The sequence below is a fragment of the Electrophorus electricus genome, chromosome 25 (assembly GCF_013358815.1).
Source record: "Electrophorus electricus isolate fEleEle1 chromosome 25, fEleEle1.pri, whole genome shotgun sequence".
Taxonomy (NCBI): Eukaryota; Metazoa; Chordata; class Actinopteri; order Gymnotiformes; family Gymnotidae; genus Electrophorus; species Electrophorus electricus.
Window position 1 is genome coordinate 5,687,576 of NC_049559.1, and position 15,259 is coordinate 5,702,834.

A 15,259-nucleotide genomic window follows, 5' to 3' on the forward strand; every position below is an offset into this window, starting at 1 on the left:
AAAATTAAAGTCAGACTTGAGCTATTTTGGAAAATCTGACGTAAACTATTAAAGAATGTACAGTAAGTAGATAGTAAGTAGTAGTAAGCAGATTTTTATGCATAATCTATAATTTAGTTCCTATAGTAAATCATGGATATTTTTCTGAAGACTTTCATGAAGAGGAATGATTGTTGAATCATCCTTTCACCACATGCCACTGTTTGAAACAAACGCCAGCCTCTAATTCATCCCAAGTCCACGCCCCATCAGAGGGGCAGACGGGGCAATGGCATTGTTCTGACCACGATCTCTCACACCTCTTCAGTCCCATCCACCAAGCTGTCAGGCTTCCTTACCAGAGTTTAACTGCAGCTCAGTGGGTGCATTCACCCAGCTGCTGCAGAACTGACCCCATCATGTCACTGACCTGCCCTGTGATAATTATAGGGCACACGCACCATCCTTGTGTTGGAAGAGGCCAATTCAAACCACTTTTAACCTTCGATCCATAATCAATTGGGAGCTCTTAGTTGTGTCAATAGAAGAAGCCATCTCTCCACACCAGTTCTGCATCTACACGTCCGTGTGCGTGTGTGCGGGGAAGGTGGTTGGAGTTAGAAACGTTTTGTTTGGCAATAGAGATACAGATCTCAAGATCACCAAAACCAATACTGAGAAGAAACCAAAATCTGCTATTATATGTACCATTAGTCTTATTTTCTTGGGAAAATTTGTCTTAAGGAGACTAAGTTGCTGTGTCATTATCTGTTCATACAAATCAATGTTTCTACTATTGACTTCTCATGTTTACACACACAGAGCTTGACAGGGGTTGCTGGTGAGATCCTACAGATTACATATCACGTGGTACTTTGCAAGGATTAACTGTCCCACGTCATGTGACATAGGCACGTGGCATTACCGATGTGTCACACCAGATACATTTTACTACAGTGGCAAAAAAAAACATACTCATGGCATGACGTTTCTATGGTACGGCGTGTTCCGCTCTAACCAACCTACTAATAACCCCTTATCAGAGTTCCATAATGCTGCAAACGTGCAGCTGCTGAATTCCTGGGTAGATATGGCTTGAAGTATCGTAGTCTGCAGCCATAAAGAGGTACTCCAGACCCACAGATGTTTGTGGATGTGACGGGCCGTGCGGTGGACTGTGATGGGCTCTGTGTGTTTATGTGTTGTGTGTGGGGCTCGGAGAGTTAAGATAAGGCCTCCTTCTGCTCACCCGTAAGCCAAAGAGGCCCATCTGGCTCACCCCAGCACATAAAACCTGCAAATGCACACCACACACATAGTACACATACATTTGAGCTGAGGTGGCTTCAATCTAACAGCTTCCCTAAGTTGATGAAAAAATGAAATGCTAAATTTGTCAGTGCCCTGTGTTATGTGGTGGTCAAGCACCACCACAGTATGAGCACTGGAGAGAGAATCAAAGCCTGTGTACACGTCAATTAGTAAATAATGTTGAGGTAACTGATATGTTAGGTAATCTCTTATAATAGTATAATATAATATATAATAATATAATGTAATCTGAAATAGGCATTTCTGTCCAAAAAACATTTTGCCCAGGACTAACAATCAATCACATTCATGTTGATCTCATCTTGATGTGTGTCAGCTATGTGTGATCTGCTCCCATCCTGTTCTCCTGCTATAATCTTACATAGCAATACTGAGATGAGGGCTCAGCTGTACCAGACAGACACTAAACCGGTACATGGACAGACAGATGGCATGAGCCTTCCTCTGCTGTGTCCTGTAGAATTCAAGAGGTCATTGAAAGGGTTTGTTTAAATTTATTCTGGAATACATAGTTTATGTCTGAATTATGCTTTAGTCTAATAATTCCAGTGGCAGCAGCTGCTTATATAGAATATGGGAAATAATTGTTCCATGGTTTAGCTTTTAGAATATGATATTTGTCTAAAAAAAAAAAAAAACAGAGCAAAAAAATTACTGAAGAATTAAATCTGAGGAAATGAATTTGGAAGAACTCTTGGATGATTAAGTCACAGAATAGGAAGAAATAAGTTCAAAAATGGAAAAAATAATACAGGTTTTAAATTTACAGCCTTTGAGTTCTCTGAGTGGCCACAGCAACAATTAGCATGGGACCGCTAGCAAAGCTAATTAAATGAGTAATGTAAGCTAACTGGTAGAGTTATAGGCCATTTACCACTCTCAACAGTGGCTTAAAAAAAATAGCTGGCCTGCCCAAACATTTTCTCAGTAAAATTCAGTGTGTGTATGTTTGTGTGTCTGTGTGTGTCTGTATTTGTATCTTTAGGTAGTGAAGCTTGGCAACATAAGTCTCAATTCATTTCCCTGTCTTTGCTAATCAAAAAAGCTATACATACAACTGTTAGTGACTGAGGTGTTTGACTCTGTTCCCGGAGCTATTTCATATCAAAGCCAAAGACAAGGGAACATGGCAAAAACTACTTTTCAAATGTTTGTCTTTCCTTCGGATTAAAACATACATCTCTTGGGCCAGGCGCATTAGTTGAACAAGAGCCAGATGGGAGGAATGAAAAGCTTAATTTAAAATCTAATATATTTTATGACTCCAAATGGACTAGCAGGACCTCTCTGACACACCTTTGGCTTAACAGGACTGCACATAAATAATCAGGCACAAGGCGGATGCTTTCCAAACGTACTGTAGAACAGAGTCTCTCTTTCAGTTCCACATGAGTAGCTGCTGTATTTTACGGCTGGGTGTTCCCCTCTGTCTATTGTGGGAAGGTGAGAGATCACCCATATGTGAGCATACACATCCATAAATACATTTGGTATTTGGACTTTTAATATGAAATAACACTAAATACACAAATTGCATTTTACACTACATACAACAGCTTGCATTGATGATCTGCTCTAATGCACTGATGATTACTTGTGCCCCCATATATTGCTATGCCAAACATAACTGGATAAAACTATCAATGATAGAACCATAAATACATTAAATGGCAGCGGACACCTAGTAATGTCACAGATGAATACAACCCAAGAAATTGCATTCTAACTTTTTTTTTTATTATTCTAATTGATTTAACAATCACACTTGTAATGACTAATGAATCCAAGCAGGAAACTAGAGACAACAAACACAAAGGGAGAAAAGTAAAACTTTTGTCGTCTTATTTCTGTGGCCGGCACCGCTGCCATGGCGCTCCTCTATCCGCTCGTGAATGCCGGCGCTGGTAACAAGGCTCGAGGAGCTATGGGACAGTGGTAGTAATAAGATCTGCTATAGAAGGCTCGATCCGCCTGCTAATGGCAACGTTACACCAGCGACCCATTAAATCCTCGCAGTGGGAGAGAGGGCCCCTGTTTAGCAGGACGGTGACCCCACCACCACAACTTCACACAGAGAGCAAGGGTCTTCTGAGGAGGGTGACATTGGCATTTGGTGGCCAGGCTGGTTGGGGGGGGGGCGTGTGTTTTTGCAGCTGACCAGACCTCCAATTTCCACATGAAAGAGTTCCGAGCACAGAGAACGTCCAGACTAGACTATGCAGAGCATCGGTAACAATTGCATTCTATTCCCAGAGGTTCCCGACTTGTTCTGCCAGCTCCGTATTGAGGACATTATTCATCTCTACGCTGGCTGCAGCACTTTTCCCTGCTCCCCCAACAACACTGGAGAAAAGAACACGCTGCAGAGTTTCAAAGTCACCTAATGGAGTTAAATATCTCAGTTCATATCTGTCAGATTCAGAGCACTGAACTCATATTTTTATTTAGAATGAATTTCGAAATTAATGTTCAGTCAGATATCTCACCTTTCTTTTGCTTTTTAAAATATTTTTCAGTTATTAACAGTGAGTTTGATCTCTTTCAGACTTTCATGCTTTCCGTTTCACACCACAGACAAAAACAAAGAAAAGTCTCTAAAAACATAATGCAGTTTTGGATGTGCACTGATCAATAAACTTTGATCGACTCCCCGGTTTTCAAGAAAGAAAAGGAAGCTAGAACACAATTTAGAATTTAACTGTATGGATTTAGAATGTATATACATGGTATAAATAGTGATGGTGGGAAACAAAGTACTGAAGAATACTAAAGAGATATTCTGCTTAGTGAGGGGTGAACGCCGTTCTGACATGACAGACCAGACCCTCAGAAGACAAGAAGGCTCATGTGTTTAGCTCCATTAGACTGGTCTAAACACAGTGTGAACAAACAGTTTGAAATATCTGTACATGCAGATAGGCATGATCATCAGGCAATGCACACTGACAAGTTCACACTGTACTGGCTATCATTGACGAGCAAACGTGAAAGATTAAGGGAGAACTTCATGGGAGACGTCCCTTCCCCACCACAGTGCTTTGAGCCTGTTCACCTATTCAACCAACTTTGTTCTTGTTTTAACTATTTTTGTTTCCACTGCCTATTGAACAGCTGCGCTTTGCCATTCGGGGGTATTACTAAAATACCAATTCTCCATCCATAACAAATGTGTTTCTGAGTGCAGAGCTAAAGTTTAACTCAAAGTTTTACCCAATTCCACAAAACAGAGTCACGGCAATAATGTCAACAGCCTTAAAATGGACATTTCCCAGTACATTAACGCGTATTTCAACAGTTGCATTGCCCGCTGAAGCTCTTATTTATATCGCCAAATCCGCGGAAACGTGAATGTACCTGGAAATGCTTGAAAAAAGTTGAAATGCGAGTGATGTGCAGGCTGAGGCATCTCGAGGCGCACCTCGCGCGGTAGACGCTCCCGATGGAGAAGGACTCGTCGCGCCTCCCGGGGCTCGCGGCGGCCGTAATCCACACAGCGACGGTCAGGCACACGCTCGCGGAGCTGGACAGCATCGTGCACGGATCCTCTCCCGGTCAGCGCACGTCCTCCGCTTGGAAACTGAAGAAAGTTTCATTATCCACCGGGGAGGAGCCGGAGCCTCGCGCTGGAACGCTATTGGAGGCGCTCGGCGTGATTGGCGCGTGCTGTGAGCCTCGGCGCGAGCAGGTACTTTGGTGCCCGAGGGGGGGTCTCGTGGTCAAGGGTTTATTTTGAAGTTGGTTTTGGAAGCAGTAGTAACTACGGGAACGTACAGGCATGCAATCTTTTTTTTTTTTTTTCTTTTTTTTTAAGCAAGCACTAATGCAATGTTACGTAAGAAAAAGATGAAAGCGATTATTTTAATATATGTCATAGTGACATGGTGAATCAAAAGCTGTTTGTTTAAGCATCTTGTTCGTCTTTGTATATTTTCTGTTTTCTTGCAGAGTAAGCATGAACGCTTGCTAAGGTTCCATGTCATCTGTAAGCCACTTGTGGGGAAGTGTTATGTCATCTGATTTGACTTGACAGTGGCTGCTTGAGCCCAGTCATATCCAAGCAGTTCTTCTCAAGCAGAGCATTGTCTGAAAATATTCACAACTGACCCAAACTTTAACTTCTTTTGTAGCCTTGTTATTTTACTATCGCAACAAATACTGCAGGATGTCAGAGAAATAACTTTTTTTTTAGCTTATCACCACCAAAAAAAAAAAAAAAAAAAAAAGAGGTAGTTAATTAGTGAGCTCCCGGGAGTGTTGAGGACACGCCGCTCTGACTTAACTTTTCTGCATCTCCTGGGCAAGCTTATCTGGCCACTGGTGCAGTGTTCCTGTCTAATGAGCCTTTATGGACATCCCTCTTACGCAGAGCAGGACAGAACGTGGGATCCGGCCTGGCAAGCCACCTTGCCCTGGGCCACCCTGCATCCGGGCCAGCTCATACCTCCATAATGAAGCGAGGAGTCAGCCTAGTTCAGGCCGTGTGTCCCGAGGGCAAACTGCTGCCAAGCATAACTCATATTTTTGTGTAAGGGTTGCCCAGCCTTCTGACCACACACAGCGAGCTGGATTTCAGGAGCTTGATGGCGCCTGTGCCCCGTCCGCTAGAACGCGTGTGCTCGGGAAGGGACTGGTTGGTAGGAGTCCACGGAGCCTTTCCGTGGGGTAAGACCACGTATGCGTGCCACGTTTTTTATGCCCCATGCCACCAGTGCAGGGTGGGCGGGCACAGCAGGATCCACAGTGAGAGATCCGTGGCCACTCTTAAAACCAGTTACACACGGATGTCTGTGTTGCTTAAACCTTTGCGTAATGGCTTAATTTGTTGCCTTACTGCAGCCATGTGTTGGTGACGAGGGGAGGGGGGGTTTATGGTGTGTGGACAGGGAAGGGAACTGACGGTGTGCGGTCCTAATGCCTCCTCCTGCCCCAGACGCACGGCTCTGCACACTACCGGCAGTGATCTCAGGCAGGACAGAGGCGAGGTGTTTATCTGCGCCTGTGCAGGTCGTGCCTCTTTCCACTTATTAATGCTGCCCCCCGTCTCCATCGGCAACTTATGTTTCCATGGGTAAGTAAAATAACACCCACTTTGTCTGTAATTAGGAATTAGACATGTAGAATGCCTACTTGAAGCATGGTTGACTGAAGACAGTATGAAAGCTTACTTAAATACTTAAATCTGAGAGTAACAATCACCCCACATAATGCATGTTCAAGGTCAGTAGACGAATGTATAAAGGAGGACTGAGTGTCTGATGAACAGTCTTTTGGATTAGACATTACTGTCGTGGTTAATCTGACACTTCCTATGGACATCGCACTTTGTGACTCAGCCGCTGTCAGAAGTTCAGAAGCACCTGGAATTCGTCAGACTGAAGCGTTTGCATTTTCTTGGAATAATATTGCTTGTTTGATTGTAAAATATACATCTTTGAGGATGTATTCCTGGGGCTGCAAGTCTTTTGACTCCTTCATTTCTAACTCATTTAAAGAGCGTGGGAGCGTTTTTGGACTTACATCATACTTAAAACATTTTTAAAAAGACTCGTAAAGTATTTTTACTAAATCGTTTTAAAACAAAATCGTTTTAAAACAAAAAAAGAAATCCAAAAGGTAAAAGTTGTTTTTTTTTCCAGACATGTGGTCCACCATGCGCGTAAACTCATTCACTACTGAGTAACATGGTGTCTGGCTATGAGGCAGTCACACTGGAAACTGCTCAAATGCACTAAACAGAGCAAACACAAGTTCGGCAGCTCAGGAGATGACAGAGCAGAGGGAGTTGTTCTGTCATGTCTTCCGAGACACTGCAGTGGAGGCCTGCTGTGGTAGTTCAAACATGGCTTTGTTCCCACTCTACCTGCTTTGCTTTATTCTCTCAGTTCACTTCAAACGAAATGTAAGTGAGTTTCCAACACAATAGCGAAGGCAGTCAGTCCAAAAAAACGGCACCGACAGCTTCCTTTGATCCTTGACTGTTTTGAGAGTCGCCGGTGTTGCCTTAGCCGGAGCGATGAGACAGGACCATGCTGTGTAGCGTTTTACATCCCTTCATGTAGACTGCTGTGGGATTCCTCCAAATGATTAATTTAATAAGCAGAAATATGGGTGTGTTAACAAAAGACGACGTTGACACCACTGGGAAGGCGATCCTAGTTGTATTGTTCCAAAGACAATAGAAAGGCGGTTTCACATTTCAGCCCCTATGTGAGGTAAAGCTTTTCCTGTTGCCTGGGTAGTTAATGCCACGCATCTTTGATCCCTAAAGCGGCAGGTGTACCTTTGTCACACACACCTTTGTAAAAGTGTGTGCATGTGTATACTCGCATAGAAGGTACAGCATTGCTTTGGACACGCTAAAATAAACAATAAGCAGGGTTTTTTTTATTATTTCTCTATCAAAAACTTTTGTAATGAAGATGTTTTTCCTGGATTTGTTTTAATGCAGCATTTTGTTTTTGTTGGTTTGTATTTTAATCATCTTAAATTGCCTTAAAAGTCAGATAATAGTTAATTTAATCAAGCTTATAAAGAAGTCTGATAGACATGTTCTGCATTGGAGAAAGTGTTGAAATGTTCATTAGATAACACTGACATGTACCGCAAACTTTAAATGCCCTTTCAGAACAATGATAAGACCTTAATGTTCATAAATTCAGTAGAGTGTGACATAGGATTTCTTAATCATGCCTACTTTTGGGTTGCTCTAGGTTAAATAGGATGTGACCTGTCTCAAGAGCTCTTTCAGGTCTAAGACACCAACTGTTCTGTCATGGATGAGTATGGAGGTATAGACACAGAATAAGACTTTGACACACTCCCACACTGTGGCTGTTGATACAAAATGAAATTTGAGCCAAAGGACACTCCTAGAGAGAGAGAGAGAGAGAGAGAGAGAGAGAGAGAGAGAGAGAGAGTATGAGAAGTGCCATTTGTTTGAATCATTTTTGAGTTATCAATGTTGCAATGTTATAATGGACCACTAGGAGGAGGTATTTAACGTCTTAGAGACTGAAACAAATAAAAAAAGATAACTTCCAATATGTATCATCTAACCTAAATATTATTATTTTTAATATTGTGCCATCTTAAATCACTCTGATGAAAAGTCAAACGTGAGTGTGTAAAGTATTAGATGAGCCAGTTTCATCTTCTCAAAAAAAGCTTTCTGTAACCAAATCTCTCTGGCGCTTTTACCCTCTGACATTGGTTATTTTACTAAATCTCCCTCATTTGACTTTACACACGTGTAGTGATGAATGGTGTAGTGTGACCATGGTTACCAGCTCGATGCACCAACAATGCCAACTTTATAAATATACTTCAGATATGAGGATTGGGCTAAAAAGGTGTTTAGGTTTGAGATTATTTTCCAATACTGGACCCTGCCTTTGGCTCAACTTTGCTTTCTTTGTTTAGAAACACTCAGTCTCTGTTTATGATTTACTCCATTAATATTTTATTAATGACATCATATTTTTCATACTCCCTCTGTATGACACTTAAGGGAGGTAACGGCACTGTTAGACCTATACAACAGACCTTCCAGGTTTGGCAGGGAAATTCTCCTATTTAACAGTCATGATTACAGACTACTCTGCTATTTCTGTCCAATCTGTCCATTTCTGGGCACTCAGCATAAACTAATCTTGCCTACACAGCCCCTAAAGCTCAGCAGGGTACAGGTTAGGCACTACCACAAAACCCCTGAAGGGAGACTTCATCAATGTGATGGACACAGCTTCTCCTAGAGTCAGAACTCTTATCTGACTGCAGCACGTTGGTATAGCCCTGAACAATGGTACAAGCTATCCCTGTAATTGTTGGTAGTTATCACTCACGATAGTGATTAAGTTGACTGTAGAGTTATGGGGCTCATTCGTTTTGGGAACGTGTGAAATATTGTCAGGTTTATTATAAAGGATAAGAAGAAGGTGACCACTAGATGGCACTGTTTACATGCGCCCTGACGCGGTTTGTCTGTTACACACGTTGTCCTTTGTGCCGCCCCCCAACTCATCCTTTGTGTGTGTTAGTTGCCCTTTTACACTGAGGGAGGTCTCTCCCCTTACCTCAACCACAGGAAGAGTTCAAAAGGCAAGGGCAAATTCTGACAAAGCACACTTCAAAGCTCACTTCAGAAGCACACTTCAAAGCACCCAACAAAAGCTTTGGAACACAGTCCTCATATTTTAGTAATAACAGGGTTGGTAGAGAGCAAATTAAATACTGAATTAGATTAATGACAAGATTAATTTTATAACACACCCACATCCATTCACAAAGAGAGAGAGAGAGAGAGAGAGAGAGAGAGAGAGAGAGAGAGAGAGAGAGAGAGAGAGAGAGAGAGAGAACTTTTCTAATCTATTTTTTATCTTATTTTGTACAATTAAATCCCTTAAATATATTCTGGCATGGACTGACAAGAATTTTTGACTTAATATTTGCAAAGAGAATGGTTGTATCCATAGGTATGGATAGCTCTACATCACTACACCTACACAGTAATTATACAGGGAGGAGGGGCACGAAAGAGGGATGGGGTCAAAAGACTGGGGGCGGGGGGGGGCAGATTGAGAGAGAAAACATAAATGAGACAGGAAGAGAGTGAGAGAGGGAGGGGCAAGACAAAAATAGAGATAAAAAAGAGACCAGAGGAAAAAAAGGAAGAGAGTGAAAATAAGATTGAGAGAGCGGGAGAAAGAGAGAGTGAGAGAGAGAGGGAGAGAGAGAGAGAGATGGAGAGAGAGAGAGAGAGAGGGAGAGAGAGAGAGAGAGGGAGAGAGAGAGAGAGAGAGGGCATATTGTAACAAAGCATATAATACTCAAAGTCAAATGTATTTATATAGCGCTTTTTACAACAATTGTTAACACAAAGCATCTTTACAAATGTTCAAGTCCAAGTCCCCAGTGAGCAAGCCAATGGTGAAAGTGGCAAGGAAAATCTCCCTAGAGCACGAGGAAGAAACCTTGAGAGGAACCGAGACTCAAAGGAGCGGGCATCCTCCCCTGGCCGAGTATAATACTGTATTACTGGCTGGCTGACAATCTCTCACTGCAACCTACTTTGTCCGGGGCCAAGCACTGTATCCTGCTGTGCTGTGGTATCTTTCTCACAAGTGGGCCAAACCCCCCATGGCAGAGTGGCCTGCCTTACTCACCACACATTCACAGGGAGAGAGTCTCTGCACTAAACAGGGCCGCGATTACAAGGTGGAAAAGCGCACAATACACTCTGGTGCATCAGTCTAATGGGAGCTGAGGCACGTTCATTAACATTTCATTTCAGTATAACACTACTCTAACATAAATTTGTTGTTAATCTGTTAATGTTCTGTCTGTGGAATCAGAATCGCATTGGCCTTGTCATCAGAGATTTTATGGTTAATCGAATGTTTTGCATAAATTGGCAAATACAATTATATAATTGCTTCTAAACGCACACATTCCCCTCTCACTTATAACTGACAGTTCCTCGGTGTGGAGGAGTATTTTTGCTCTCACAGTCGATACACTGAGACTTTGAAACTGCGTTTCAGTCGACCCTAAAAAAGCTTCATCTGTGTTTCTCTTTAAATCAAAGCTCCAAACCTCATTCCCTCGTTTTTGTGAATAAACATAAAATCAAATAATATGAAAATAATTAAGTAAGCACATACTGGACTGTCTACGTTATTGTCTGGATTGTTGAACAGTGGTAATGGGTAGACAAGCTTTTATCTAAAGTATTGAATAGATCAATTTGGTCAACTTATGTTTCTTTAAATATGCTTTTAAATGTGCACATGCTTACTTATTCACTATTCAGAGTGAAAACATATAACAACGTCAAAATAGTCTGTAACACAGAAACCTGTGTCAGACCATAGTCTGTAACCCGTGTCCTCCCACATATTCGGAATGATCTGAATCAAATATCATTCTAACACATCCCAGTCTCAGGAAATGAACACAGAATAAAATTCTGAAAAATCAAACAGCAAATTATGAAATGTCCAAGCACAATAGACATCAAAACAACAACTTTAACAAAACTAACAACTAAATCACAGTTACAAAAGCAGCTGCACAGGTGAGTCATATAAGATTGAATGCCAATTAGCAGTACAAAAAGGGTCTGATAAATTAAAAGTCTTGTAGGAACCAGTCTTGGCACTCATGAAAACATTTGCCAAACACAGACAGACTGCACTGACAAAAAATACCCGCAAGGACAGGCAGATACTCAACAGTACAGTTCCCAAACAGACAAGATTAGAACCTCAATATATTACCACACAACTGAAACAATTCCTTTGTGACCCAACCTCAAGAAATCTTCATCTCATAGGTTTTACATGTTGTTTCAATATTCCAAAATATTAGTGCCCCCTTATAAGACTGTTGGTCTTTCTCATGTGAGGCATGTAATGAACACTGAAATCAACTCAGTTCCACATTGAAATCAGCTCAGTTCCGCAACACAATTATCCTGAATGCAAAAAAAAATCACATTCCCTGTTCTGCACAGCAACCGTGCTGATTTACAACAACAGATTCTACAGAAGAGGCGTGCTAAGACCCACTGGCTGGTCTGAATGGGATTTGGCAGACAAAGTTGGGAGGAAGAGAGTGGAAAAGATAAAAAGATCATGAGCTTGGCTGTGGCCCTTTGAAAGTCAAAATGGTTTAGGAGCAAAGTGAAGCCTGAACTCTGCCAGAGATTCAAAGGAAAAGCCATGAGCCCCAGTATAATGCTAGCTGATGATCTGCAAGTGTGAGCTGCAAAATGAAATACATTTCAAATAAATAAATCAAAACATAACATTTAGAACATTTTATAGGAAGCCTTGTCAGGATTCCCCACGATTCCAGGCCACAGACAGTTTTGTTGTGTGTTTATCTCTGTGTGTGTGTGTGTGTGTGTGTGTGTGTGTGTGTGTGTGTGTGTGTGTGTGTATGCGTGCACAGCCTGCTCCTGCTCTTTCTCTCCTCATGCTGTCATCTTACGCAACAAATAAAATATCTCTTTATCTCTTCTTACCTTTGCCTCATTGTAGTTAAAGCAAACACAAGGCTTGGTATAACAAAAGCTTCATGGCATCTTAATACCTCTTAACACCTTGTGAGTGGAAAATGAAAAAACACAGAAGCAGTGATCAGTGACTGGACCATAGCAAGCGTTCCATCCTCCTAGACCTTTTCATGTACCCTGTTTGCCTCAATATATCTTCACAGGGCATTTTTACGTCTTTCTGAATTGTAACATAATCATAGAACATAAAACTATTATGTAATATAGATTTCATTACACAGAAAACAACACTGACAAGACTGGATAATCTGCTTGTACTTTGACTTAATACATCAGTCATAGTGAAACAGAAAAAAAAATAGGCTCGTAAGTATCAATTCCTCTTTAAGAACATTAAAAGGAAGTTGCACGTAAGCCTGATACTGTCGGCTTCTGTGGTTGACATCTGCATTTCTGGAATGTGCCACACTCTGCATAAGCCTTCCTGAGTTGACATTTGTTGCTATGATGCAAAGGCACTTCTGGGACAAGGGTCATCAACCTTTGACCTCAGCTCTTAAGTTTCTGACATCTGTTTGCTAGCCCCCCACCCCCCACCCTCACCAACCCCCAAAGACTATTGGGTGTACCGTTGTGGCAGTTCACTGGAACGTTCTCCCTCTCTCCACCCTGATGATCTACTGCACATATCAGTCTGTTTCCCTATGACTCGTGTACGACTGCTCTAGCCCTGGGTGCACAACGTGCTTTCCTCCTTTTTTTCCTTATTGATCATGCACATGGCAAAATCCCAGGTGTTGAATTATTTCTTCCAGCATTCCTTTGTGTCCACTTGAACATAAAAAAACACTCTGTGTGTGGTAATTCAATGCTGAGGTGTTGTTTTTTTTCCTTCTTCTGAATCACACGGGTTGCACACACTGCTATTTGTCAGCAGAGAAGCAGGCGGATGTAACATTGTTATATGGCTCTTGTTCTCTTTCTCTCTCTCTCTGTATCTCCATTGATACTGTTGCTGTAGAGGTGGGGGATGGGTGGTATGTGTGCAGTCTGTGCGTACACATTTACCCACAGCTTCCTGATTTCCGTCTGGCACACTAACACACACAAACCAGACTCCCCCTCCATATTCTCTGTTTACAATCCATACCAACAAGCTAGACTCTACAGGACAGATTCAATATGTCGATATGGTGTGTAGTGCATGGAGGATATGAATGTGTGTGTCTCTCTCTCTCTCTCTCTCTCTCTCTCACACACACACACACACACACACACACACTCCAGTGTAGTGTAACTGGGGACGCCCTTCCCCCACAGCTGAATATTTACTGCGGTGCTTGGCAGTGTCTAGAAAGGTCATGTGACCCTCATCAGTCTGGCTGTGTGGGGGAGGGAAGGCGGATTGAACCTGCTTTTGTTAGGAGGTCAGCACCAACTCCACAGCAGGGAAGCTCTCATACCGTAATGCCCATAAAAGCCACACCCGGAAGGTCTGAGGGCGAGTGCTGCAAGGAGCCTTGGTGTGAGCCACTGCAAAGTCACCGTGTCTCGAGCTTCACAGTGGTGTAAGAGGAGAGGCTTTTTAGTGGGTGCCTGAACGGCGAGATGATGACGGCCCGAGTGCGAAAGAGCACCATGGGGCGGGGTGTGGTGGTCAAGACTGGTCTCAAACTAGCCATCGCTGATGCAATACACTGCAACACCATTCTGAAGGTCCTCAGAAAGAGAACACACACTCAACTTTGCTTTCATTACGAACTCTCCTGTCTGGATAACTAATAGCTGGTTATTCAGTGGCTCCAGTTTTGGGGTTGTATCACCTTAGCCAGATTTGTTACATTTTCCACCCAAAATTAGATTAAACAGATTTGTCCGTTGTCGGCCAGGGGAGGATGGGCCCTGCCTTTGGCTCTTGGTTCCTATCAAGGTTTCTTTGCCACCATCATCTTTGGCTTGCTCACTGCGGGCTAGGACTTAGACATTTGTATACAACGGCTGTTGTGTATATATATAATAAAATGTATGATATATAAATTTGACTTTGATTTGATTTAAACGGGGGCATCATTTGAATACAAACAAATCGCCTTTCCAGAAACACTGGACATATTTCAGAACACTGTCTGTTTTCATACCTGTAGCAGAAGCACTGTGTCTATGTATCAAAGGGGGAAACGTGACCACCTTAACCCCCACATGCTCATCTACACAGCTTTAAATCACACCCCTCAGCAGCATTAATAAAATGCCCTCCACCAGATCATCCTACTGTTCGAATATTACTCTTTGAGACTTGTTCTGCAGAAACAACGCTGCGTACTGAACTGTCGTTACAGAATTGCTGTGTGATAAAAGTTCTAGTATGATGGAGGCCGTGCTCTGTGTTCTGACGTACGACGTTATATGATATGGTGTGGCACTCCTGTGGTGTGGCCTTATAGTATTATATGTGTATGATTTTTGTGATATAAGGCTAATGATCAATTATTGTAAAACAGAATGACCAGAAAGATCATTAGAATAAACTATTAATTAAAATGATTTTGAAAAAAATATTTTCTACAAAACACATTTAGAGCTACGCCGATGTAGGCCTACATTAAGATTATAATATGATTATAATATAATTATAAGATTATAATATTCTTACAATAAAATTGGTTACCACTTAAAATATTCATATCGACAAACCTCGGTACCATATTTGTTTTCGATGCTTTGGGGGGGAAAAACGAAAAAAAAAAAAAAAAAAAAAAACTAAGATTAAAAAATAAATATTTCGCTATTTAATGCTATACCAAATGCGAATATTTCCCACGGTGTTTTGTTTTTTTTTGGAAACAACTGCGCTGATATTTCAACATTTACGGGAGCCAGAGGAATGTGACACACTAATGCGGGGCTGTAATGATGTCAACTTGTTATTTACTT

At 41.9% G+C, this 15,259-nt stretch overlaps 1 protein-coding gene across 1 annotated transcript in view; it reads right to left on the reverse strand.

Moving 5' to 3' along the window:
* The window catches only part of LOC113592075 (anosmin-1), a 42,316-nt gene extending 37,308 nt beyond the window's left edge, over nucleotides 1-5,008 (reverse strand). Inside the window, exon 1 of the mRNA XM_027032830.2 lies at nucleotides 4,666-5,008. Within this exon, the coding sequence (XP_026888631.2) occupies nucleotides 4,666-4,842 (177 nt within the window). The 5' untranslated portion in view covers nucleotides 4,843-5,008. The remainder of the gene's footprint in view (nucleotides 1-4,665) is intronic.
* Nucleotides 5,009-15,259: the final 10,251 nt, after the last annotated feature.